The sequence below is a fragment of the Crotalus tigris genome, unplaced genomic scaffold (genome assembly GCF_016545835.1).
Source record: "Crotalus tigris isolate CLP2741 ecotype Arizona unplaced genomic scaffold, ASM1654583v1 scf7180000017644.4837335, whole genome shotgun sequence".
Taxonomy (NCBI): domain Eukaryota; kingdom Metazoa; phylum Chordata; class Lepidosauria; order Squamata; family Viperidae; genus Crotalus; species Crotalus tigris.
In genome coordinates, this window is record NW_024096536.1 from 125,838 (window position 1) to 152,495 (window position 26,658).

The 26,658-nt window shown below is 40.6% G+C and overlaps 1 protein-coding gene across 3 annotated transcripts in view; it reads right to left on the bottom strand.

Moving 5' to 3' along the window:
* The window catches only part of LOC120304634 (casein kinase I), a 64,825-nt gene that overhangs the window by 23,731 nt on the left and 14,436 nt on the right, over positions 1-26,658 (bottom strand). The window contains exons 1-2 of one of the 3 annotated variants that reach the window (XM_039335457.1): positions 17,075-17,284; positions 13,602-13,689 (exon numbers count right to left, since the gene is read on the bottom strand). In XM_039335457.1, coding sequence (XP_039191391.1) covers positions 13,602-13,677 — 76 coding nt within the window. In that variant the 5' untranslated portion in view covers positions 13,678-13,689; positions 17,075-17,284. Of the gene's footprint in view, positions 1-13,601; positions 13,690-16,758; positions 16,781-17,074; positions 17,285-26,658 lie in introns of those variants that run through there. The other 2 variants (XM_039335459.1, XM_039335458.1) reach the window with 2 other exon arrangements.

Genomic DNA, 26,658 nt, shown 5'->3' on the forward strand with positions numbered 1-26,658 from the left:
GCTTCGTGCCTCGAGCAGCAGTGTGTGGTCTTGGCTGTTTCTTCCTTTTAACTGCCAGTGGAGGTATGAACTGATAGGGTGGGAGCTTGGCTGTGTTCTGATTGGGTGGAGGTGTGTTCTGATTGGTTAGGGGCTTGGCTGTGCTCTGATTGGCTGGGGGGTTGGCTGTGCTCTGATTGGCTGGGGGGTTGGCTGTGCTCTGATTGGCTGGGGGAGTTTTCTGTTTGGTTGTGCTCAGGTTAGTCTGAGTTGCAGAGGGGTTTAAGATTTTGGGCTGCCTTGCTATTTTCTTGGCTTCGCGTTCGTGGTCGTGTCTCCTCTTCATGGAGGGGGTCAGTTTGCTTCATGTATGGATTGGAGGGGTTTAAAGTGGCTAATGATGCAGCTGTGGTCTGGCTTCTGTTTGTGGTCGTGCCTCATCATCGGTGTGGCTTTGGGTTTGCTTTTTGCGTGGATGTGTGGTGGTGACATCCTGTGTGGTTTTTGTGAGTGTGGGTTCCTGGTATCATTTTTTGTGTTAGGGAGTCGTTATGTCAATGATGGTGCGGTTTTACATGTGGCTGGTAGGCGTGATAGATAATAGGTACTACATCTCGCCACTTGTTCTTGCTGTGTGGGCATTTTTCTATCTCGATGGCTTCTCTGATTATTCTGTTATTAAAATGTTCACTTTGGGCAATGGTTCTGGTATTTTTAAAGTCAATTTCATGTCCTGTGGCTTTAAGGTGTTGGACAAGGGAAGATGTTGGTTCCTCTTTTTTGACTGAGTTCTTATGTTCTTCAATGCGTGCACTTATTCTTCTGTTGGTTTGTCCGATGTATGTGGTGGGACAATTGGTGCATGGGATTTCGTATACTCCTTGATTTTCTAATTCAATTTTATCCTTTCCAAAGATTCAATTTGCAGTCCGCTCCCGAAACACATCCCCACTGAAACCATTATATGTGGAGTTGAAACCAGCCTGACTAAAATACCATTATATGTGGAGTTGAAACCAGCCTGAATAAAATCAACCCCGACGACGCCAACAGAATCAGACTCGAAATCACCACCATCCTCTGCACCAGCAAGCCACCCAAAAGCAACTTACCCAAAGAGGAACAGACAGCACTACGTAACCTTAAAGAAGACACCAGCATAATAATCCTACCAGCAGACAAGGGCAACGCCACGGTGGTTATGAACACATCTGACTACCAAACCAAATTAACCAACCTACTTCGTCGAAACGTCGCCAAGACACTTCCAATTTTACGTGGGAGGACATATATATATATATATATATATATATATATATATATATATATATATATATACATACACACAGTATATGTATAAAAAAATGAAAACAGGAAGCAGACACATAAGCTGTAAGCAATTAAACCACAATCTCTTTCCTAATATCAGCATCGTGCAACGTGTTTCAGAAACCTTTTTTTTCTAGACATTGTAGCTCTACAGCAGAGGAGTTAGTAAGATAGTTTGGGCCCGAAGTAAAGATTTCCATTTGTAGAATACATTCTGGAAGAACAAATGCAACACAGAAGACTGCACAAAATAACGAAATGAAGAGGAAGAGTCATAAATTTTCATATCCTTTAAAATGCTGGAATTCTGACATGCCATTCCAAGCTGAAGCACAATTATGCCTGTCTAGCCAAGTAAAAATATACATATTAATCATAATTATAACGTGACTTAAGATTTATCCTAGTAAAGTAGAAACAGGAATAAACTAGCAGCAGTTATCAAAAATATTTGTATAGCAATCATTCTCCAGTTTTCCAAAATTGCAAAGATTTTTCATGCCTGTGCTAAGACATGAGATCATATTCTCGTTTTCCCTCCATACCCCTATTATGTTTTTTGTTATAGAGTAACCCCATCTTAACCCTATCCAAACATCTTTTTCAGGATGGAAATGCAGAACGAAAAGGCTATGGGAAGGGAACCTACTCTGTATATAGCCTCAATCAAAATGAAGAACAGTTTTCACTTTCAGTGGTTTAATTTTTCTAAGCTTTAATCAATATCTTATTTTTTTCATACAGCAGCTTTTAAAGCATACCTCTATGCTTCAACTGATGGTTCTTTCGAAAAGTGGTTATCAAACATACTACAATATGACCAGTAGTTTTTTAAAATAATTTTATGATCTACATAAAGTCATTCCATCAAGTTACAGGAAGGGAGGAAATAAGAAGCAGGCTATTCCATGGGCTCACATTCAAAATTTTAGGCTGATGCTCTCTTTTAAATTATTTCTATTCTATTCTTAATCAAGGCAAGACTCCAAAGAACTTCAGCTACACAACTGATCCTAATAACTGAGTGTTCATGTTTTCTTTTTCCCTCCTCATCCAGAGAGCAAAATATCTATTTACAGCACTTATGATACCCCAAACTCCAGGATTCTGGGCAAAATACAAAAACTTCAAATAACAAAATGATAACAACAACAACATCCAAATTAATCTCTAAACCAAATCTTAACCACAAAAAGGAAATAAAAAATCAAATCCAAAATAGGCACTGCTGAGACTAAAAGCACATTGGAATAAAACAGACTTAATATGGTTGTGAAATTGCAGCAAATTTGGGGCTGACCCTATTTCTAAGGTGACAGTATTCCATAAGGCAGAAGTTATTACAGAAAAGCCTTCAATCTCTCCTATACCCTGTGAACATTACAAAGAAGACTTTTAATAACTTCTGTAGCCTAAATGGGCAGATTCAATTCAGGCAAAGTATTGCCTGGTGAATCCCAATCCCAAGGACCATTTAGGACTTTACCAGCACTTCAAATTGAGCCTAGCAGCTTACAAAGAAAGCAGGGCAATGGCTTTAGTATAGGTGTAATTTGATAGGTGGGACTGTCCTGTCAGTAATTCTGCTGCCAGCTGTAGCTTCCACATCATCTCCAAGGGCAGACCCCCATAGAACATGTTGTACTGTCTCATCAAGTGATGATCAAAGCATGAGTTTCTGAAGCCAAGCATCCTGGTTGGGCTTGGCAAAGGTAGGTCCACCTAACCATGTATTCTACTGCTGTTGCAAGCCCAGGAAGTTCCTTAAGTCACAAAGTACCTCCTCCTTCAAGGGGAGCCCAAGTCCATTCAGAGTAACTGCTGGGCCAGTGTTATCAAAGTGCACAGATGTCTCCTGACCTCTAGCAATTCTGTCTTGATAGGATTTAATCTGAGCTTGCTTTTGCTTCATTCAGATTCTCAGTGTCCAAAGATCAGTTTGAGGCTTCCACAGCATCTTTAAATAAATACACTTTTGAACTTTACTTCCTTAGTCCTACACAGCTACAAACCCAACAACAAATCTTTGGTGCAGCAAAAACATTCTTAGTTTAGTAGAACAGCACACAGCAGTTCATGAATCTTTAAAATACCACAGCTACACAAAAATTAGAAACTTCCCTACGAAAGGCATCAAAGAATGCAGACAGTGCCCACTGAGCTATCAAAACGCAGTCCTTCTTCTGTGGTATTTGTAGCAACCAGTAAAGTACCCTTTCAATATTCTATGTTGAAGGCATCCATTATCTCCCAGTCAGCAGACTGAACAATCTGTGAGAAAGGCAGAGGTTATTTTCCCAGTGCCGTTTTTAATTTCAATATGACAATAATGCCACATTAACAAACTGAATGTTATCAACATGCTGAATAAGCAGAGGAAACCTCAGTGCGCTATTCATTCATTGTTGGCCATTTCTGCATCGCAGAGCTATAGTTTTCACCATTTTTTTTCCCAGTGATGCCATCAAACCAAATAACTAGAGAATATGAAGCTGTCACATAATCATAGTCCCAGTCTTTGCTGGGTGACATCTCTCAGGTAAACAGAGCGAGTCCTTCGCCCTCTGCCTCAATTGGTCAAGAGGTAGCATACCTGTTGTACAGCAACCATGACATGTGATCATCGGGCCATGTAGTATTAACAATACAGACTGTTCTTGTCCTGCTCCATAACACTGTACCAGTTAAGACATATGATTACTATGCTCCGTTTAGAAGGGAGGCATGCTTGCTGGAATGAGAAGCACCACCAAAGGATTTCCAAATATAGTTTATTTCTCAAGAACAGCAACAAAAAAAAAAAAAAAAAAAAAAACCAGCTCTTTTTCATTCAATCAGTTGAATGAATCTGGGTTCCCAGGTTCATGCTTTTTTTTTTTTAGTTCAAGATATGCATTACCACAATTTTAAGTCTTCAGTGCTGTCTAAAAATGATTGTTTTGAAAAACTTGTTTTTAAAATTCCCTATGCACCTTTTTTATTTCCTTAATTACTGTAATAATACAACAGGTGGCACTTCTAGAAATTCTACTACATTCTCAGGTATTCCAAAATCTCGCCCTTAGTGTTGTAAAAGCTAAGTAAAGAGCAGAGAGAAAAAGATTGGAATAAAACTTCCAATGAACACAAAAGTACCATAAGGGGTTTTTTAAATTTATTTTTATTTCCAATAAAAATGTACTTATGATTTCGTCATCATTATCCTAGTCATTGTCTATCTGAGTTCAGCTAGTTGCAGAATATTAATTCAGAATCCCTAATTCACATGTATCAATCCTATTGTGCAGCTAAACACATAACTAAATACACATCAGGATTCTGGAATATATCTAGAATGTGCTATGCATGGGGATGATGCTGAAATCACAGGATACTTCCCTCTATCCCAAATATACCATTTAGCAGGGCCAAAGAACTTATGAACATCATATATTGTTGGACTACAATTCCCACTAGCTACACTTAAGTATATAATCTATGATCCAGGACTGAAGGCATAGTCTTACAACATTAAGGAGGGGTATGTTTGCCAACCTTGTTCTAACATCTTATGTGAGGTTGCAGACAACTATGTGTTTCCTGCCAGATGGACAGGATTAGAGATCCCACTATTGCACAAACTCAAAATTGTGGGAGTGCAGTCCAACAAATCTAAAGGGTATCTATTCAGTGCCTGAATATGTATAAACACTATAATACATATTGCACCTAAAAGTAAGAAAGGATTAAACTTCAGAAACTCCCTTTCAGAAATAAATAAATAACTGGCAAATGGTAAATGAGTTGAGACTTCTGTATTTTTCTGCAGATTGGTGGACAAAGTCAGATATTCTTACAAAGCTTAAATTATAAAAAGAAATCAGCATAACAACAAAAACGAGCCTTTTGCAACTGCTCCTGAAGTAGTACCATATATGCCGGCGTATAAGACGACTTCCGGAAGCGCTAAACTCGGCGCCAAAGACGGGGGTCGTCTTATATGCCGAGTCGTCTTATATGCCGGAAATACTGGTAGTTTCCGGCATATAAGACGACGTTCTAGGAAGGCGACTCGGCGATAAAGACGGGGGTCGTCTTATATGCTGGGTCACCTAATACGCCGGCATATACGGTATTTACTCTGTAATGGAAGAAAGATCAAGACATTGCAACTTTAGCTCTGACATTAAAAAAAAATTAGGAACAGAAGCAAATCTCTGAACAAATGCAGTGATGCAATCCCAGAGCAAAAGGGGAGGGAACACCCACATATGAAGAAGCATATCACTGACCCAAGACTGAACTTTATTCTGGGGTGCTATGATATTCCATTTTAATCACTGCCCTGAAGGCTAGGTGTATATTAATTACTGTGATCTTCCATCTTAATCCTTTTTTAAAAATAAGACAGAACATGTACTTACACAACTTCTATTTCCGTTTCTAGACAGTCAGCCATTATCTATCAGGCTCAACATTACTGTGGGGAAGATAGGTGTTACACTGCCGGCTATTTCTCTGCATCTACTCCTTTCCTTTGGGAGCTTCTGCTTCGCTCCACAGTCCTATTCCCATCAGCTAGGCTCTGACTGCATCTGCTAAAATCATCAGCAAACCAAAGTTAATGCTGACATTTAAGTCATGTTGTCACTCAGCTTTAGAGCTACAACCCCAATCAGACTGGCCAGGGGGAGGGAAGCTGCAAGTATACCACGACTGATATCTGAGTCACTGTTTCATCCCCACTGTCTGCAGACTCACGGAAAAATGGCACCCATTTAGAACAGCAGTAGTTATTTTTGTGAATGGCCTTGGAATCCCACAAGTGATAAAAGTATATGAACTCTGAAGGTACCAATTAATACATCAATAATAGTGAGAGAGATGGAGTTTTGGTTGGAGGCCTCACAACTGTATGAAGGAGCATGCCATCTTTACATTAACATCCAACCTAATATTATCTGCTGTCTCTTGCAGATGTCCTTCTCATCATTTGCTACTGAACTTTTAAAGACATTTAAACTATTAAGCAAAGCACTAAATCAATGATTTTAAATTTTAAACTTTGCCATCAATAGTTTTTGATGTATTTGTAAAGTAAGGATGCAGATACAGTTGCTAAAATAGATTACTTTACAATTGAGTACTGTACTGCTTTTACAATGAGGTTATACACCCTATAATTTTTAGGTAAGTCATTCATGTAGAAATTTGTACATACAACTCATCTATCATCCTGCAAATTTAGCAGTGATGCCTAAGTATGCCCATATTCCCATTGTCTTCTACTTGCCTCAGCCCTTTTCTATACTGGGCATGTCTTAACTTCCTTCTCCACCATCTAAAAATGTAATGTTCCTGCATAAATCACTTTAATTCAAGAGGCATGATCCAGCATCCCAGATTAGCTGGTTAGGCTGGACTGATCCTGGAAGTCGGATGATCCATTTACATGTCAATAAAATATAAAATCCATGCCCACACTGATTTCATAAGCACTTAAAACAGAAATCTGATGCTCTCGTAATTAAATATTGTTCATGGTATTTAATCATTAAGTCAAATGAAGAAAAATTATTTCAATTTCAGTCAAAACTTTTTTAAAGTAGCTTTTATCAAAAATGATCCAAATTTGGAGATTAAATGTTAAAACAATGACTTTCTGCAACACAATGATTAATATTAAAAAACGGGACGTTGTCTTACCTGAACGCCTTTTCTCAGCATGAGGATGGAGAATCCACGAATGGGTTTAGACTGTCTTCCTGCCCAATTAGACTAAGTCTGACAAAGTAGCCACGCCTCCTGGTAGGTCCTGTGCTTCCCAGACACAACTTAGTCTTCAGCCCAGCAGGACACAACTTAGTCTTCAGCCCAGCAGGACACAACTTAGTCTTCAGCCCAGCAGGACACGGTTGTGCTTGGGTCGTGTCTGGGAAGCACAGGACCCAGCAGGAGGCATGGCTACTTTGTCAGACTTAGTCTAATTGGGCAGGAAGACAGTCTAAACCCATTCGTGGATTCTCCATCCTCATGCTGGAGAATGAACTGATTGTAATACAAGTTGGACAAATGCTATTTAACTTGGATGTTCTTCAGAAACTATTTCTGATTGCAGTTGGATTTTGGAAATTAATTGGGGCATGGTTAAATAAACAATAGTAAAGATTTACAGCTTGCGTATGTGAGACTTCAGAGGCAACACTTTTTAGTTTGTACTATAAATTAAATGCATTGCAGTTGCAAATAAAACTGTTCCCCCTTACTAAACATAACTTCTGGTAACTTGGGGAGACATCCATATTAGCCAGTCTGTAAACGGTTTGCCACTGCCTTCTTCTAGAATGCTTTTTAGACCTTCTCAATCTACTCTACCCAATAGTCTCTAATTCAGATGCAAACTAGGTCCAACCATGCTTCACTTTTTGAAATTGGCCATGTCCATAATACAGGTACTAGAAGTTGAGTTCAACTATATTCTTTATTTAAAATAGTACAACTTTGGCACAATATATAGTCGTTTTGTTTCTGACAAAAATATCAAATGCAGAAGAGATGGCTTTTCCTTTTTTTTTTTTTTGCAACAGCCAACCCATAAACCTTTCTGGCCTGTTACAAAATTTCTACCGAGTGCACTAATAAAGTCCATAAGGCTTAAGTCCAAAACTTATGCATAACACAAAGTACTTCAATGAGTCCTTTCTAGCCTCCTCCTCACCCTTATATTAGCTTGCACTGTCTCACCACAAACTTCACCCCTTCTGTCCTATCCCAGACCTGTGGTTCTCCAGACATGTAAAGTAGCATCTTTGGTATACAGTATTCACAGACCTCATGCTGCTTTCTCAACCGAAATCTATATTGTGTTACATAAGGCAGGTAAATGGCTTTTAAGACTAGATGTAACACCATGCAGTAGCTTGAGACACATGAGAAAATGTTCCTGTTTAGAAGATGCAAATGTTCCTGAATTTTTGATTAGTGATCTGAGAGATTTGGAAATGATTAAAAAAAATTCTATCCAGCATTTACCTCACCTCATTCATGTGTGGGGGCTTTCTCCAGAACCTGTTTGTTTCAAAGATATGCATACCCAACCAAATCCATGTGCATGTTGAAGTTGACAATGTTAAGATATCACCAATGTAAGTAAAAATGGTGTGTCTCACCATTGCAGATGCACAGACAAGTAAGCAGTCACATAAATATCTACTAGTGTTCCATAACAGAGCTATGACATTTCTCCTTCTCCACCCCCCCCCCCATCATTTTGTGTTACTGAATGGCAAATGAAAGGGAGGACTAGAACAGATGGGTGAAGTCAGGCATAGAGGCAGAATTAACAGGCCAAGAAACAAAGGCAATGGATCCTCTGCCTGAAGAAGATACAAGCAATCAGGAACTGTCCAAGCAGATATCACCCGCATGCACTGCTAAGCTGCCTTTGGCTCATTGTCTTTTTAAAAACAGCTTTGTGGAGGAACAACCTAGGCCTCCATAATGATGACGTTAATGCAGAATTAAAAACTCCTATTAAATTCTTCCTTTGATCCAACACTGTTTTTCCCATGCTGCATCAGATTCTGTTCTGAGAACTATATAACCACTACCACCTCCTCGGTCCTATTAGTCCCACCAGTACTGCTCAGTTGAGCCTAAAACCAAACAAACCTCACCACTGAAAGCAAAGCCTCCACATTCCAGACATTTGTTTACAAAAGCCATTCAACAATAGAATCAGAGAATTCAAGAGAGACTTAGGAGATGTCCCGCTCAATGGAGGCCAGTCTCACCAGTCAACCATCCAGGCATTCTTTCCCAGAAAAAGGTATGACCCAGGTTAACTCACATAAATCAGAATCAGAGATCCAGATTGGAATACTGAGAACACAGGCTAAATAATACAAGTATCCAGATTGTGCAGATGCTAATCAACCAATTATTTGACTCCATGCCCTCTTTCAAACACTTTGTAGTGGAACATTTATGTTCTGGTACATCTAAGTACTTATTTCATGAAATATGTTTGAGAAGACATTTTTTGTACAAAAGAAACACAAAATGAGAATAGCAAAAAGCAAGTTTACAGCAAGAAAATGTTTTTTCAGTTATCCCATAATCAGATCAGGAGGAAGCTGAAGTAATTACTGGATGAATCTGAATTTGGAAAACTTAAACCTGTCTATACAAATATTGATATTTGGAGCCTTCCAGAACTCACTGTTCTTCAGAAAACCAGTATCCTTTACATTCTTCAAACATACAATTGGGTAACTGAGACTGAATCTAAAATAAACCAAAATAAAGACCTAAATAAAGCATATTTGTCTTCACCCCTGCAAACTTATATTGAGATATTTCTGCAGTTTTCTTAGCATGGTATGTTAACTGCTTGCCACTGATTTATTCTGAGATGTTCTTTTGAATTCACAAACTAGCCAGCATCTAGATTTCCACTTAAATTTTCCTCAACAAATATTAACAAGAAACTCTGTGTTTAAATAGAAATTTATAACATTTCCTATCAAAGAGACATCTTATAATGTGGGGGCATAAAATAGTTTCCCAGCTTTAGCATTCCCCAGCTATAGACTCCAACTCATAGAACTGCACATCCAAAATGTTCACTGTTGAGAATTATAGGAGTTGAAGTCGACCTCATCACACGTCATGTAGACAGCTTTGTGAGTTTTATTTTGAGTTGCCCATAGCACTTTGGTTACTGAAATACAAAACTGCAGTAAATAAAATAATTTTAAACTATCAGCAATAAGTATTCAACTTTTGTCTAAACTCAGCTTCTTATACTGAAATGGAGTGTGTAGCACTATTCTTGATTGCTGCACAGTATAGTATACCCTTCTTTAGCTATAAATTCAAAAAAGCAGCATCCACCTGATGCCTGATACAACCACGGTGGAAGCAATAACACAACCACTGCATTTATTGTCCCAATGGTCACCATGTAGTTCTGTATCCTGTATGATACAAACCTTACATCAATACAGCCATGTATTAATTAACATACACAGTAAAGCTGAGCTTTTATCAAAAAAGGGGCAGTAAGTCATTTAAGTTACATTACTTAAATCAGGGGTCCCCAACCTGGCCACTACCAGGCCATGTCCTGTTTGAAACCAAGCCAATGAGTGTCGGGCAAGTGCATGTGTGTGAAGCTCCACTTGTGCAAGAGGTGGGTCCTTGTGAATGAAGCTCCACTCACTTAAGGTACCTGAGCCCTCTGTTCGCGCAAGGAGAGCTTTGCACATGAGCACAAGCATCCCACTCTCAAGTGATCCACTCGTGCAATTGGAGCTTTGAATGTGAGCGCAAGCACCCTCTGCTCACATGCTTGAAGGTCCACTCACGTGAGTGGAAGGCTCACATCTGTCACTCGCACCAATGGAGCTGTGCACACGTGCACCTGCCACCTTTACGCCCCAGGGCCAGGCCGCTAAGGTGGAAAGGTTGGGGAACTCTGACTTAAATGACATTACTAACCACCACACCACCACGAACTTTGGAAAGAAAATCATGGAACTAGGAGCAGAAAACCATGATTTCCTTTTAGAGGAAATCAACTGGAATCAGCATTGTATATACTGTACACAAGTAGCTTGAAAACAGAAATTTCCTCCTGGCAATGAAGAAAAACATACCGCCTTTGCTAATGTCTATAGTACTGTATTTATTGAAGTGCTTATGTGATTTAGTAAATTTACAGACCAATTGGAGGGGAAAAGTGTCCAGCAAATTCAAATGTATTTAATTGAACCAATTTACATAATTTGTGCCAGTTTATATCATCTCTCTGATTATTTAATTGTATTAATTATGCAAAGGATTTGAATTGATACAAACCACTTAAACATTAATTACCTAGATAGTTTCAATTTGAGGATGAAGTTTGAACTAAATTTTGGTCCCAGTTGGAAGTTTGCTGAATAAAGGTCAGTAAAAAACTGAGATTTTACTGTATTCTCACAGTAAAAAAACACAATTCATAATTCAATTAGTAATATTTTAAAGTTTTTTAACTTGCAAAAGTTTGCTATAAAAGCCACTTCAGGACCAGTTTTTATAGTAGGTCAGTGCTGCCATAGGGATGGGACAAACCCAGAGAAAGTCCTAGTCCTCACCCATCATTTCCAGTGCATAGGCTTCAATCAAAGTGCTTTCACAAAATGCTTCACAGAGTCATTCAAAAATAAGAACAGATTAACAAAAATAAAACTTGCAGAGAGAGAGGGACACATATTTAATGGATCACTATTGTACCATGGCATGCCTGGTGGCAGAAGAAATGAACGGGGCCTTTGAGACAGAAGATAACCTACCTGACATAGATTTTTAGACAAATAGAAGTTAGAAATTAAGAAATGGAAAGAAAGTTCAGCAGATGTATATGTTTTAACAGGCTCCTCACACATAAACGTCTATCCAACTTAGTCAAAATAGCTCAATATGTTATATTTATTTATTTATTTATGAGACTTATATACCGCTTTAAGTGCAAGCACTCTCTAAGCGGTGTACACCAGTAAGCAATGTATATATATATTTACATCGCCCCCAACAATCTGGGTCCTCATTTTACCTACCCCGGAAGGATGGAAGGCTGAGTCAACCTTGAGCCGGTGAAATTTGAACCGCTGACCTGCTGAATACAGTCAGCTAAAGTGGCCTGCATCGTCTGGGTCCTCATTTTACCTACCCCGGAAGGATGGAAGGCTGAGTCAACCTTGAGCCGGTGAAATTTGAACCGCTGACCTGCTGAATACAGTCAGCTAAAGTGGCCTGCAGTACTGCACTCTAACTGCTGCGCCACCTCGGCTCTTTTATATATTGATTACTGAGAAAGATGCTTTGATTTCCATTAAGTTTATAAAGAAGTATTCCTTTTCAGAATCAACAAACTATGGTATGTCTAAGAGATAGGTTAATGTGCAGACAAAAAGCAACATACTAATAAAGCCTGTCTTTACTGTCTAAAATGTCATGTAACAGCCTTTTAAAAGCTCTACTGAGTATAAAACTAGCTCAACAAAATGTAACATGATTTACGTACAAAAAAAGGATGGGTCAGTTGAGAAGGAAATAACCAAAAGCTGCCATACTGAACAACTTCAAAAAACAGTAAAGGTGAAGAATCTTGTAACAATGCCAGGAAGCACTGCAACATGATACAGTGTGGCTGGAGGGAAAGCCAATAACATGCAAAGAGGCATCGTGTTACTGAACACTCCATAGGTAGCACTTTCAATGTTAAGTCTGCAGCTTTCTTTAACCTGGTACTCTCCAAATATTTTGAATTAATCAATCAATTAATCTCTGAAAAGCATCACCACCATGCTAACAAAAAATATAGTCCAACACAGAGAGAACCATACTTAAAAAACTTTATTAACTTCAGCAGCATAAAGAATAAAGATTAGTCAGACTTTATTGAAAGATTCACATGTTTTTTAAAATAGATGGGCAAGGCTCTAATATAAGTTATTTAAGGTAAATCCATACGAGTACAAAAGCCTCTTGTTCCATCTCCCTTTCAGACAAGACAACGCAGGAAGTAAACATGCCCTAAATATCCAGATTCCTTCCTCTGGTTCTATATCATGCTGAGCAAGCAGTCAAAACTACATGAGACAAATAATTTCTCAAATCAGTCTGCAACTAAGCTGCTACCGGGGTAGCAACCACCAATTCCAAATGTACTATTCTTTGGTTATATGCCAGATGGTATAATCCAGGGGTAGGCAACCGTGGCTCTTTTATGACTCGTGGACTTCAACTCCCAGAATTCCTGAGCCAGCTGTGCTGGCTCAGGAATTCTGGGAGTTGAAGTCCACGAGTCATAAAAGAGCCACGGTTGCCTACCCCTGGTATAATCAACAGCTCCTACACTGTGAATGGCCAAATGTCCCAAACTTTTTCTATCTCATCCCCCTTTAAAAATCCCTATTATAAGCCTCAGACTAAGAACATGTTTTATAAGAAACAATCAATATTAGCTATCCAGAAAAAGCTTTTAATATAGACTATTAATAAAGGGGAGTTTTCTTATCAAGTTGCTACAAACGAGTCAGAATGATTTTACAATTATAAAGCATGTGTACTCCAAACTATTCAACATCTAACTGCATCAACATCAGATGGCAAGGTGGAAACCAGCAGGAACAAGGGTTTTGGTCTACTCTGCTCTTATTTATGTTAACAGAAAATAACTCTGAAAGAGCAGCAGCGTACATTCCTTTCTCCAGGATACCAGAGTTCCTTAGCTTGAGATAACATTTCTAGGGTAATGAGAAACTCACCCAAATAAATGTCTCCAAAGGACCCACTACCAATTTTTCGTCCCAGCCGATACTTGTTTCCCACTCGAAGCTCCATGATTCAGATGCACTGGAAATAAAGCAAAAGACAGGCAGGATAAAGTTAGAAGAGTGCATACGAAAAAGATCCAAGTTCATTCTTAAATGATCTCTATAAAAAGTATTTCAATCGTTGGATATAGTGCCTTTCTCTTTGGAAACTCTTTCATATAAGATATGTAGACTCAGTTTCCTGACCTGTAAGTCATTTAAAGACATTTAAAATTTCAGTTTAGCTATTAGCGGCCTAATATCTCTTCGACAACTTGTGGAAAAAAGAATAAAAAATAAGAGTAAGAATACAACCCAGTCCCCAAAGTAAGTTTAAATCCAAGCCACAGTCAGCCACCATCTTTTTTATTGAAGCAAACCTCATAGAAATTCATGAAACTGATTTATACTGTAAGTGCACGTACTGATGATCGTGATAATTTCTGGCATAAATTTCATAAAAGAGAACCTAATAATTCAAGAGGCTAGCCCATTTCAGAAAAATCATTCTAGTATACTTATATGGCAACAGTGACGGGTCCTCCAGAGTCATTCCCAATCATCAGATGAGACCAAGAAGGGATGGGAGATATAGAAATTGGTTCCCCAAATATACACATCTTCTACCGTACAACTATTCCTTCCCATAAACAGGTCAAAATCCTTCACTGCATTTTGCCACATTATTTACAACTTAGTTTGGGTCATAAATCCATATGCTTCTAAAAATTTGACAGTAGGTTTTTTCCCAAGCATACTCATTAACATGAGTTCCAGCCAAATCTGAGCTTTACCACCTCTGGTGCATATGGCAGGAGCAATCTCTTTGCATAGGCCTATACCAAATGGACTCCTGGAGGCTCCCCAGCAATATTCCCTGATGGCCACCATCTTGTGCCTTCTCCCTGTTCAAGTAATATGGATCTGTCTGAAGGAGGGAAGGAGAGACCATGGCTCCTTTTAGAGGATGCTGCCGTACAGTTAATTTATGTAATGCATGTTGATTAATGCATTTTTTGCTATTGTGGAGTAAGTTGCTTGGAAGGGGCAAATGTTAAGACAAGGAGGTAATTTTGTTTGATGAAGCCCATCCAAGCCTAATAATCAAAAAAGACCAAGCATTTTCTCCTCCTTCCCATATGGACTGATCATAATCTATACATTTTTTGACGCATCCAAGTTACACTCCTAAAACTATCATACAATTAGCATAAAAACTGGAAAGAACAGTACCTAACTCAAGTTACGCAGGAAATGTCTGTTCTCCAAAATTTTCAAGATTTCCCTACCATTATTACTGAAAGCATCATCCAGGGGTAAAGAAGACAGAGTCCAGTGGCTGATCATACTGCAACCCATAACATACAGGAAATCATGGTTCAGGTCACTGGAAGCCCATCCAGCCACCACATTTTTTCAGCTAGTATGACCATGCAACTTCTTGGAAAAGTATTAACATTTAGATGTGGGTTATGTAATACAGTTTTAGAGGAGCATTTCCAGCCAAATCACCTCCAAACTGTTTTTTTTTAAAAAAAAAAACAGTTTTATATTTAAGAGAACCACTAATGAATTAGGAAGGAGCTGAGAGTTCACAAGCATTTCTTATCATCTGTCAGAAAGAATCCCAAGTACTTCCCCATATAATATAGACTTACTTTCTAGTAAGAGTGCTTTGGATTGTAACAACAATAAGACAGTCTTAGGAAAAGGGCTTACGAAGGCAGCAAGCACAGATCATGGGGAAATCTAAGAACAGTCAGTCAAAACTGGAAAAATTTGTTCCCACTCCATTCATTAATAGATTGCTTCCAATCTCAGATACAATTTGAGTTTTTTTTTAAAAAAAGTTATGTCTGCTTTTTCCAAAATGAAACAGCCAATCTAATGAAGAATTCAATCTTCTGGGTTCATCTCTCCACCCATCAACTTAACAAAGCATATACTCTGCATGTATAGATGTTTATAATATACAACTATCCCCTTTTTTCTGTTACTCAGAAAACCACCTCCAGCACACACAACCTCATGAATTATATAAATATAAATCATATTACATAAACAATTACGTTCTTCATTCCCATATATACACAGGCCCCACACATCTTACTATTGTGCTGAATCTACAGGTAAGCAATCCACCCACACTTTCAAACAATGATTGTAAATTAAAGTACCTCCACATTAGCCTTGCCTGATTTGCTGGGAGTAAAAATTACAAATAAGATTACTACTGCCAAAACTGGATGAGAACTAACTTAATATATAAATAATGCTACTAGATTAGAAGTATGGAAGGCAGGTTTTTATATAGGCAGGTTTTATACAGCTTCAACTGTAATGGAGGAGAAATGATAAATACCATGCCATCTTTTTAAAAAAAATCTTAATGTGCCAGAACAAAGATCCTTGCTCCTCTCCGACTCCCTCTGAACTGTTATCAAAAAGGAGCTAAAGGCAACAGATCAACCACACAATGAATCCAAACATTAAAAGGAGAAATTTAAAAATTGATAAGGCCATCTCACTTAGCTATAGGCACAACTTAGAATTAAATAATGTTCGTATTATATTTATATGCTCAGAGCCAAAATGATTGAAAGGGGGAGGGGGGAAAACAGGGCAGCAATCGATGAGAAATACCACAAAACTTATATTTGCTAGACTGTACAATCTTATTGCAAGGCTCTGAGCCACTAAGCAGCAATATTTTAGAAGAAATGTTGAAGGAGAGACGGAAGCTCCCTTGCTATCCCCCTCCCCAATACCCAGCCTTGTCTGTGCACAAAAGGAGATGGCTATTTACAATAACATCTCCCCTCACCACACACACACACACACACCCTATTTGCCAAAGGCAGCACTTTTAGGAACACAATGCTGATTACTAACTGGTTCTCCCCTTTAATAAAAAGCACAGATGAGGTTGAAAAAGTGGGGGAGACACCCGCCTCAGTGCTGGTTATTTGGAAATCACCAGATGTGGAAGCAGAATGGAAGAAAAACAATAGTCCCCCTTCCTCTTCCCCCAAATTGATCACGATGGCGATCTCAACTCCCCCCTCCCCGGTAAATCAACTGAGAAGGAAAGGATCGGGTCTCTTTCTACCTATAAGAAGGGACAAGCGAGAGAAAGAGAAGGGGAACCCATCCTGAAATCCAGGCGCGGGAGGGGGTGCCTACGATCCTTTGTCTTCATCCAAAAATCCGAAAACAAAACAAACATCTTCCCCCCCCCCCAGTCGATTAGACTCACCTCCCTCCCCCGGACGACGGCCGCAGCGCTGTGGGTAAGCGCCGTTCCCCTCCCCCGCCTAATCCCTCCTCTCTCAACAACAAAAAAAAAAAAAAACAAAGAGGCGGTGGGGCCGCCTTTCCCCCCGGATTTGCACCTCAAAACTTGCCCGGAGCCCCTCAATACTTACCCCGCCTAGAAGGAGCCTTCCTACCGCTGCTGCTCCGGGGGCTGTCAGGGGGGAGGGAAAGCCGGGGGGGGAGGATGACGGAGGATTGGGAAGGGAGGCTGATCGCCGAAGCCAGTGCTGCGCTGCTACCGCCGCTTCCTCTTTCTCCGTGCTCTGCCTGCTCAACCGCCTCCCTCCTTCCCCTTCAGCCTCTCTCTCCCAGTGTACAGCCGGAGCGCTCGCTCATTGAGTTTCCATTGAATCTCACGGCCAAACCCACTGATGTCATCCTACAGATCCTTGGGCCCTCCCTCAGAAATTTAAAGGGCCAGCAACTTGTTTTTGTTCCTTCTACTTCTGGTTCGTTGTCAACAGCCGATTAATAGCGCTCGCTAGAAAAAAAAAATATCAAAAGCCGACCCACCCACCTCCACCCGCTATTTTCATCATTACACACATGCACAAAGTTTGCTAACAAACACTGTAATCATAAATGCATACCGATGTCACATCTGCAATGCAAAATCATTGAATCCAGCAGAACCACTGCCAGAGGTTTGGGAGAAAGAATGAACGATGTTCACATTTTTCAGCTAAGGACGTTAGAGGCGGCTCTGCTCACTTACTTGGGAGTAAAAATGGAGAATCTTGAGACATTTTTGAAACTGAAATAATTATTCTAGCATATGTTTATTTAATTCTATGGCTTCTACATTTATCTATTTCAGGCAAAGAATAGCAGAGGCATAATACACCCAATTGAATGCAGAATTCAGAGAATAGCTAGAAGAGATAAGAATGCCTTCTTAAATGAACAGTGCAAAGAAATAGAAGAAAACAACAGAATAGGGAGGACCAGAGATCTCTTCAAGAAAATTGGAGATATGAAGGGAAAGTTTCATGCAAAGATGGGCATGATAAAGGACCAAAATGGCAGAGACCTAACAGAGGCAGAAGAGATTAAGAAGAGATGGCAAAACTACACAGAAGAACTATACAAGAATGAGCTTAACATCCCAGATAACCACAATGAGATGGTCACTGACCTCGAACCAGACATCCTAGAATGTGAAGTGAAATGGGCCTTAGAAAATCTGAGCAACAACAAAGCTAGTGGAGGTGACAGTATTCCAGCTGAGCTATTCAAAATCTTAAAAGACGATGCAGTAAAAGTGCTACACTCAATTGCCAGCAAATTTGGAAAACTCAACAGTGGCCACAGGATTGGAAAAGGTCAGTTTACATTCCAATTCCAAAGAAAGGCAATGCCAAAGAATGTTCAAACTATCGCACCATTGCACTCATTTCACATGCTAGTAAAGTTATGCTTAAAATCCTACAAGCTAGACTCCAGCAGTATGTGGATCGAGAACTACCAGAAGTACAGGCAGGATTTCGAAGAGGCAGAGGAACTAGAGATCAAATTGCCAACATACGCTGGATCATGGAGAAAGCTAGGGAGTTCCAGAAAAACATCTACTTCTGCTTCATTGACTATGCTAAAGCCTTTGATTGTGTGGATCACAACAAATTGTTGCAAGTTCTTAAAGAGATGGGAGTACCAGACCATCTCATTTGTCTCTTGAGAAACCTATATGCGGGTCAAGAAGCAACAGTGAGAACTGGACACGGAACCACTGATTGGTTAAAAATTGGAAAAGGAGTCCGGCAAGGCTGTATACTGTCGCCCTGCCTATTTAACTTATATGCAGAGCACATCATGAGAAAGGCAGAGCTAGATGAATCAAAATTTGGAATTAAGATTGCCGGGAGAAATATCAACAACCTAAGATATGCAGATGATACCACTCTAATGGCAGAAAGTGAAGAGGAACTAAAAAGCTTCTTGATGTGGGTGAAGAAAGAAAGTGCAAAAGGTGGCTTGAAACTCAACATTAAGAAAACCAAAATCATGGCATCCGGCCCTCTCAATTCCTGGCAAATAGATGGGGAAGAAATGGAGGTAGTGGCAGATTTTATTTTTCTGGGCTCCAAGATCACCTCAGATGGGGACTGCAGCCAAGAAATTAAAAGACGCTTGCTCCTGGGGAGGAAAGCTATGGCAAATCTAGACAGCATACTAAAAAGCAGAGACATCACCCTGCAAACAAAAGTGCGTACAGTCCAGGCCATGGTTTTCCCAGTTGCAATGTATGGCTGTGAAAGTTGGACCATAAGAAAGGCTGAGCGCCAAAGAATTGAGGCCTTTGAACTATGGTGCTGGAGAAGACTCCTGCGAGTCCCTTGGACTGCAAGGCGTTCAAACCGGTCAGTCCTAGAAGAGATCAACCCCGACTGCTCTTTAGAAGGCCAGATCCTGAAGTTGAAACTCAAATACTTTGGCCACCTAATGAGAAGGAAGGACTCACTGGAGAAGGCCTAATGCTGGGAAAGATTGAGGGCAATAGAAGAAGGGGACGACAGAGAATGAGATGGATGGATGGAGTCACTGAAGCAGTAGGTGTGAACTTAAATGCACTCCAGAAGATGATAGAGGACAGGAAGACCTGGAGGAACATTGTCCATGGGGTCGCGATGGGTCGGACACGACTTCGCAATTAACAACAACAACAACAATACTGTAACAGCGGAGACTTAACTACCCAGGCTGGGATTTTGTGTGTGTTTTGTGTGTGTGTGTGTGTGTACAACCGGGCAGCATAAGCAAGTTAAGCTTCATCTGAGCATGTGCAGGACCTAGGTAGTGCAAGAAACCACCATTACTCTGGTCTGTGGAAAAAATTGTTTTCCATTGAACCAATCTCTGGTGCCCAAAAGGTTGGCGACCATTGCCCTAGCTGGTTTTGTACCTAAGGCAGGACTAGAATTCACGGTTTCTAGCCAAGTGCTTACTAAGGTGACCAACTGTCCTCCTTTAGGGAGGACAGTCCTCCTTTTGTGAGTTCTGTCCTCCCTCAAAAAGTGTCCTCCTACATGTCCTCCTTTTCGATATTTGAAGACTAATCTGCAGGGCTTTTTTTTTTCTCATAGAATGCTCAGAACGGCGTTGCGTCACCTTTATTTGATGGTTTTTTTTCAACTTTTGCATGAGCTATGCTACTCCTATTGGCTTTTGAAAGCCAATAGCAATTGCTGCTGAGTACGCCAAAACACCCGGCCGGCAAACTTTGCACATGTAAGTTGTCTGCAGCGAAGGCGAATTGGCAGTAACTTTGCATCCCTCCCTGCTACCCAACTACACCATCTCCTAGTTAGTCCCGAAGATACCTGGAGGAGACTGGAGCGGTGACGCCATGGTAACTTTCTCTTGATCTTCAGCCCTGCTAGGGCAATAATGGCTGTGGGCACAAGAGGCAGGGGTGGCGGGGCTGCTGCAGGCGGGGGTGTGAGGGGCGGCGATGGCCGGATGCCTTCCATGCTGTGGGAGCCATGGGGCCTGCTCTACATGGGGTTGCGCAGGGTGGGTGGTGGTGCTGGCGGGGCGGCTGCAAGTGGGGTGTGTCGACAGCGGGCTGTCCCCCGGGGCCGGAGCTGGCGCAGCTGGTGCTTTGGGAGCCACGGGTCCCACTCTAAACGGCGGGGCAGCAGTGCTGGCGGGGCGGCTGCAGGCGGGGGCGCAGCATGTAAGCATAATTACAATATAAAATATTGTTACAAATGTTTTTTATTATGCATTTATCATATTATAGTGTATTCTGTATTATTGTTCCAATGAATAAAATGTTTCTTTTATTTACGATATTTTTTTTTCTTCAATTTATTTGTGTCCTCCTTTTCTTTGTAAAAAAGTTGGTCACCTTAGCTTAACCATTACAGCAAACAGACAAACTCCAATTATTTACTACTTAACAATCATTAATATTATCAAATATCATTATATTTTTGAGAAATTAGGTTTGGGTTAAAATTGCATCTTTCATTTAGTTTTCAACATGATTTTAAAAACATATTCAAAGCAATATCTACTTTTATCTTCTTGGGCTCTGACCCAGCTTTGCAAATGTTGCAAGTCCTGTTCTCTATTTATGCAGGCATTGGATTCATAAATACACATCTCTAGTGCAAAAATATGACTTATCACAGTGATGCTATGAATCGACAGTTATGCAGTTAAATATATATAATTTGACAAATGAGAGCGGAATTTTTACAATTGTTTTATGAATCATGTGATATAATTAACCGTATAATTCTGTTCTCTACTGAATTCAGTAGACATCACTTCTCAATGAATCTGATACCTGAGAACATCTTAAATTCCACACTTCCACAAACTTTTCTTTCTGCCGGACTCCAGATATTTAATCCTTTATTAAATTACTTCTCTATATTTATGTTTAAATCTCTTATATATCATACTACAAACATATCTATTCAGATTTTGTACAGTATATACGAAACAATAAGCTTATTTCTCATGAGATTTAAAATCAAATACATCAACACAACACTTTAAAGTTAGCTAAATTAATAGTGAAATTATTTTTTCCCCTAAACTGCAGCAACCAATAAAATATTTTATTAAATATTACTGTATTGTATATAAATTACCTTTTGTCTGGAAACTCACAGCAGCATATTTAGTGGAGTTCCCCTTATTTTGCCAGCAACAACCTGGGGAGGTAAGTTGACTGGCGAAAAGCTATCCAGTGACTTGAAACTGGACTTCATCTTGACTTTTCTCATTGAAATCCAACATCTTCTTTACCCTGGTTCTTGATTTTAAGCATAACCTTTAAATAATCAAACTGCATGCTTCTTTCATGTTCAGAGACAATATGCCTGATTATCAGTTGCTAAGGAACAAAAATAAGAAAGGGCTAGGGTGCTTTTAAAATGTTTCTGTTGGGTTTTTTAGTAAATAGGACAAGTTTTGTTCTGTTACAGAAAGATTTCTGTTATATTTGAATGGGCAAAACCAGGGCCCTTTCTCCAGTTACATCTAGCCCAGCTTAAACATGGCCCAGAAATCTCTTTTTTTCTTTTTCTGCCATGTCCTCATGATATCGTCTTCCCAACCTGTACCTCAAGCTGCTTCAAGTGGTCCTTAGTTAGTCTGGTGTTTTTCCCTCTATGCAGGCAAAAATACATCACCGTTTTGCTATGAGTGCAATTGGTGTCACTCAAATGACTCTTCGGTGGGCTCATCCTGGCACATATCGACTATTTTCAGCTGGTGCAGGTTTGGCCTCTGCCTTTTGATTCCTAGGTATTGTCTGCCAGGGCCATTCTTTCCTTCCTATAGCTAGTGGCATATGGTCGAAGGGAGGGAACCCACCACTCCATTCTTGAAATTCCCTACAAAGAAAGCACCATTGGCCAGCATTCTTCTTGCATCTCAGAAAGCTTGTAAGTTATTAAAGAGGTAAATAGCTAGTGATATAATATGCCTGTTCCACTCCAGGCTTGTGTCTATAGAACTCCCTATTAAGATAGTTTTAAAAACTTTTCAAACAGACATCAGGGAACATCTGCCTTCATTGTAAAAGTATTGCCCCCCCCCCAAATCCATGAACTCTCTTTTTTTAGAAACTATATCTTGGTTCCTGTAACATACAGAAGACTTGAGATTGAGACTACTGCTAGAGAAACAATTACAAAATGAACAAGCTTATATATACAATAATTAATGTCATAGGAGGTAGAACTGTTTTTCTACTCGTAAAATGAGTTTGTTTAAATATATAACTCTTAAATAAGCATTTAGTTCTTAATGCATGTACTGGGTTCATATATCACAGCAAGGCATAATGTGGTTTGATTGGTTTTGACAGAGTTTATTATGCGAGCCTGCCCATTGTAATTTTTAAACCAAGTTGATGGTTCAGCATATTTGGCGATCCTACCCAATGGTGATATAATAAACTATAATTAAACAGACCATAGCTTAGTGGAATGTATGAATTAGATAACTTTGTTTTCCCCAGCTAAATACACTTTCAGTGAGTAGCTTTTCATTTTAACTTGATTCTCTTAATCTTTACCCCTATAATGTTGCATTTTTATATTGGCTTATATTCAATCCTTACTATATAATTATCTGAGCTTTTATTTTTTATGGCAAATTTCCAACATTCATTCATTTTACTTTTTTTGCCTATGCCTCATAGAAATTCTTTCAAATTTAATTCTACATAGCTTAAAAAAAAACAACTAGAACAAATTTATTGAGGAATATAAATGCCATCACAAAAATTCAATCTTTATTATTCTACTAGGGTGAAATTCACAATTTAGTCCTATCTAGAATAGATTCATTAATTCTATAGGATTTAAATAAATCATATTAATCATAATATATTATAAAGAAGAGTAAGTTTAGATTTCATTGTTAACCAGAGTGCTTGTCTATTTTTCCGTATTCAATTTTCATACACACATGAACATGCACACAGAAAAACACAAAACTTGCCAACCTAATGACAGGTTGACAAGTTCTGGAGTGGAGATGTAATTCAGAATTCCCACAGCAATGTTAAAATAATTTTAAAATGATAAATCACAGAACTTTTCAAAGTACTAAACTTTATATACAGTGAATAAGTCTACCTAAATTTTATCATTTTGTTAAAAAAAAACAACTGTAGAGACTTTAAAACAGGTGTGTTCAACCCAAGGCCTATGGACCGCAGGTGACCCTGGATAGGTAGTAATGCAGACCCACATGATTATAAACTTTTAACATTATTGTGTGACTTTGAGCAATATTTTATATACTTTAATTATAATTTATATTTTATATGTGGCCTAAGACAATTCCTCTTCACTCTCTGTGGCCTAGGCAAGTCAAAAGTTTGGACACCCTTGCTTTAAAAGATAGGGGCAGAAAAAAAGCTGGACCCATCTTCAAAAAGACAAAATAAATGTTCTGTGGAAAGCCTTTAAGACAGTGGTTCTCAACCTTCCTAATGCTGCGACCCTTTAATACAGTTCCGCATGTTGTGGTGACCCCACCCCCCCATCCAGCTGGCCGGGGGGGGGGGTATCAAAAACTTGACCAAAAAAAGAGAGAAAAAAAATGGGAAAGTATAAGTAGTCCTCTGCTTACAAAAATTTGCTTAGTGACTGAAGTTACAACAGCACTGAAAAAGCGAATTATGATCATTTTTCACACTTATGATTGTTGCAGCATCCCTAGGGTCATATGATTTACATTCGGATGCTTGACAACTGATTCATACTTATGACGTTCACAGTGTCCCAGGGTCACGTGATCAATGGCCAGGGGGCGTGGCCAGCTGATCACTCAGGTTGCAGAGTGCCTGTGGGGGGGAATCTGTGGGTCTCTGGGATGGGACTGGGGTGGGTGCCTGCCTGCCTTCCTTCCTCTTGTCCCTTCCTTCCTTCTTTTCTTCCTTTCCTTCACCTCCCTTAGTCTCTTCCTCCTTCCCTCCCTCTCTCCCCTTGTCCCTTCCTTCTTTCCTTCCTTTCCTTCAACTTAGTCTCTTCCTCCTTCACACCCTCTCTCATTGTCCCTTCCTTCCTTCCTTCCTTCCTTCCCTTCCTTCCTTCCTTTCCTTCCCCTCCCTTAGTCTCTTCCTCCTTCCCTCTCTCTCTCTCATTGTCCCTTCCTTCCTTCCTTCCTTCCTTCCTTCCCTTCCTTCCTTCCTTCCTTTCCTTCCCCTCCCTTAGTCTCTTCCTCCTTCCCTCCCTCTCTCCCATTGTCCCTTCTGTTGCGTCCTTCGCGAAATGGCAAGACATGAGAAGCAGTTGTAGTTCTCAGGACCTCTTTATTCTTAGTTCAGCTTTACAGTTAGAAGACACCGGCAACGCCCAAAACTCCTGGCCTCTTATATAGGCCATCCCCGGGTCAATCTGCAACTTTTGGCGCGCCAGCACTTGCGCATGCGCACAAGTACTGGCGACAGCCTGTCTGGTCCCGGGCAACTTGCACCTGCCCGGGACCGTTTGCAATGCAAACATAACACCCCTTCCCCCTGGGCTAAAACTATTCCCCATACCATAATAACACATAACTCATTTCTTTAGTGTAGTGCCATGCTCCCCAATACCAGGTATTCCCCGTTTTCCATCAGCCTCAGTGCTCTACTTTTCTACTAGCTCTGTTTTGCCAAGAGAGTTACAAAATCCTCCAAATACTTAGGAGATTTCCTTGCTCTCTGTGACCTCCTAAGTTCTGGGTACTTGCCAAGTACCCTTTGACTGAGGGGTGATGCGTGCCTGTCCCCCTTATTTTGCCTTGGTGGTTCCCAAGGGCTGTGCTCCACTGCCTGGCCTGCTTGCTTGCCCACTGGGCTCGTCAGGCCAGGGCTTCTTTCTCTGTGTAACCTGGTTGTCCCGCCTAGCTGTAGGCTCTCTGGCCCTTCTAAGTGGCTATCACTGTCGGGCGTTCCTGTAGAACCTCCTAGGTCCGTCCAAGACCTGTCAGGAGGCTGTCTGGACCCATGTATGACCAGGCCCGTAATTACGAGTCCAAACCAGGGCACCCACAAGTAGTTGCCTAGGTGCCCTGGGGTGAGAGACAGAAGGAGGCAGTCTGTCCGGATGCAACCGGTCAAGCTTGGTAGTCAGTTTGCGCCCCCAACGAAGTTCAGCTGGGCTTCTCCCTGTAGAAGTGGACGGTGTGGTGCGATAAGAAAGGAGGAAGTCAGCCAACCTGTGATGCCAGTCTCCGTAGGTCAGTTTCTTCAAAGCGTCCTTGGTGATGCAAACCATGCGTTCAGCCATACCGTTGGTGGACGGGTGGAAAGGTGCAGAGGTGGCATGACGAATCAGGTTAGCCTGCAAGAAAGCTTGAAATTCAGAGGAAGTGAATTGTGGGCCGTTGTCAGACACAATGATGTCTGGGAGCCCATGTACAGCAAAAATCCCCCTCAGTACCTGAATGGTCTTTGCAGTGGTGGTGGATGAGACAGGTACAACCTCAAGCCATTTTGAATGGCTGTCAACGAGGACCAAGAAGAATTGACCCTGAAAGGGCCCAGCGTAGTCAATGTGCACCCTAGACCATGGAGACTGTGTTTCCTCCCATCTATGTACAGGAGCTTGGGGCATTTCAGGGCGCGAGCGTTGACAAAGGTGGCATGCGTGCACCTTAGCTTCAATGTCTTTGTCTAGGCCCGGCCACCACAAACGGCTGTGCACAAGAGCCTTCATTCGTACAATGCCAGGATGACCCTCGTGGAGGGAACCTAAGACCCTAGTCCTCATTGAGGTGGGAATGACAACTCTGCTTCCCCAAAGCAGACAACCCTGAGAGGTGGACAACTCGTTCCTTTTTGACCAGAAACTCTGAAACTCAGGACCAGGACAGTGCTCAGGCCATCCAGACAAAACCCAAGAAAGGACACGTGAAAGTGCGTGATCTGTGCCTGATTCAGCAGCTACATCCCTGGCATTCAGAGGGGACTCGGGCAAGGCTTGGATAGAAAGAAGATTGATGGCTGGCGCGGGGTCAGCTTCTATCACCGGCAGGGGTAATCTACTGAGGCCATCAGCATGGCCCATTTCCTTCCCAGGCTTGTGAAGTAGGGAAAAATCATATGCAGACAAAAAGATAGACCACCTGAGCATCCTGGGGGAGATGATTTGGGGGGTTTGCTTACGTGTGGTAAACAGTCCCAGCAAAGGCTTATGGTCAGTGAAGACCGTGAAATGCCTACCATATAAAAAAATCATGGAAT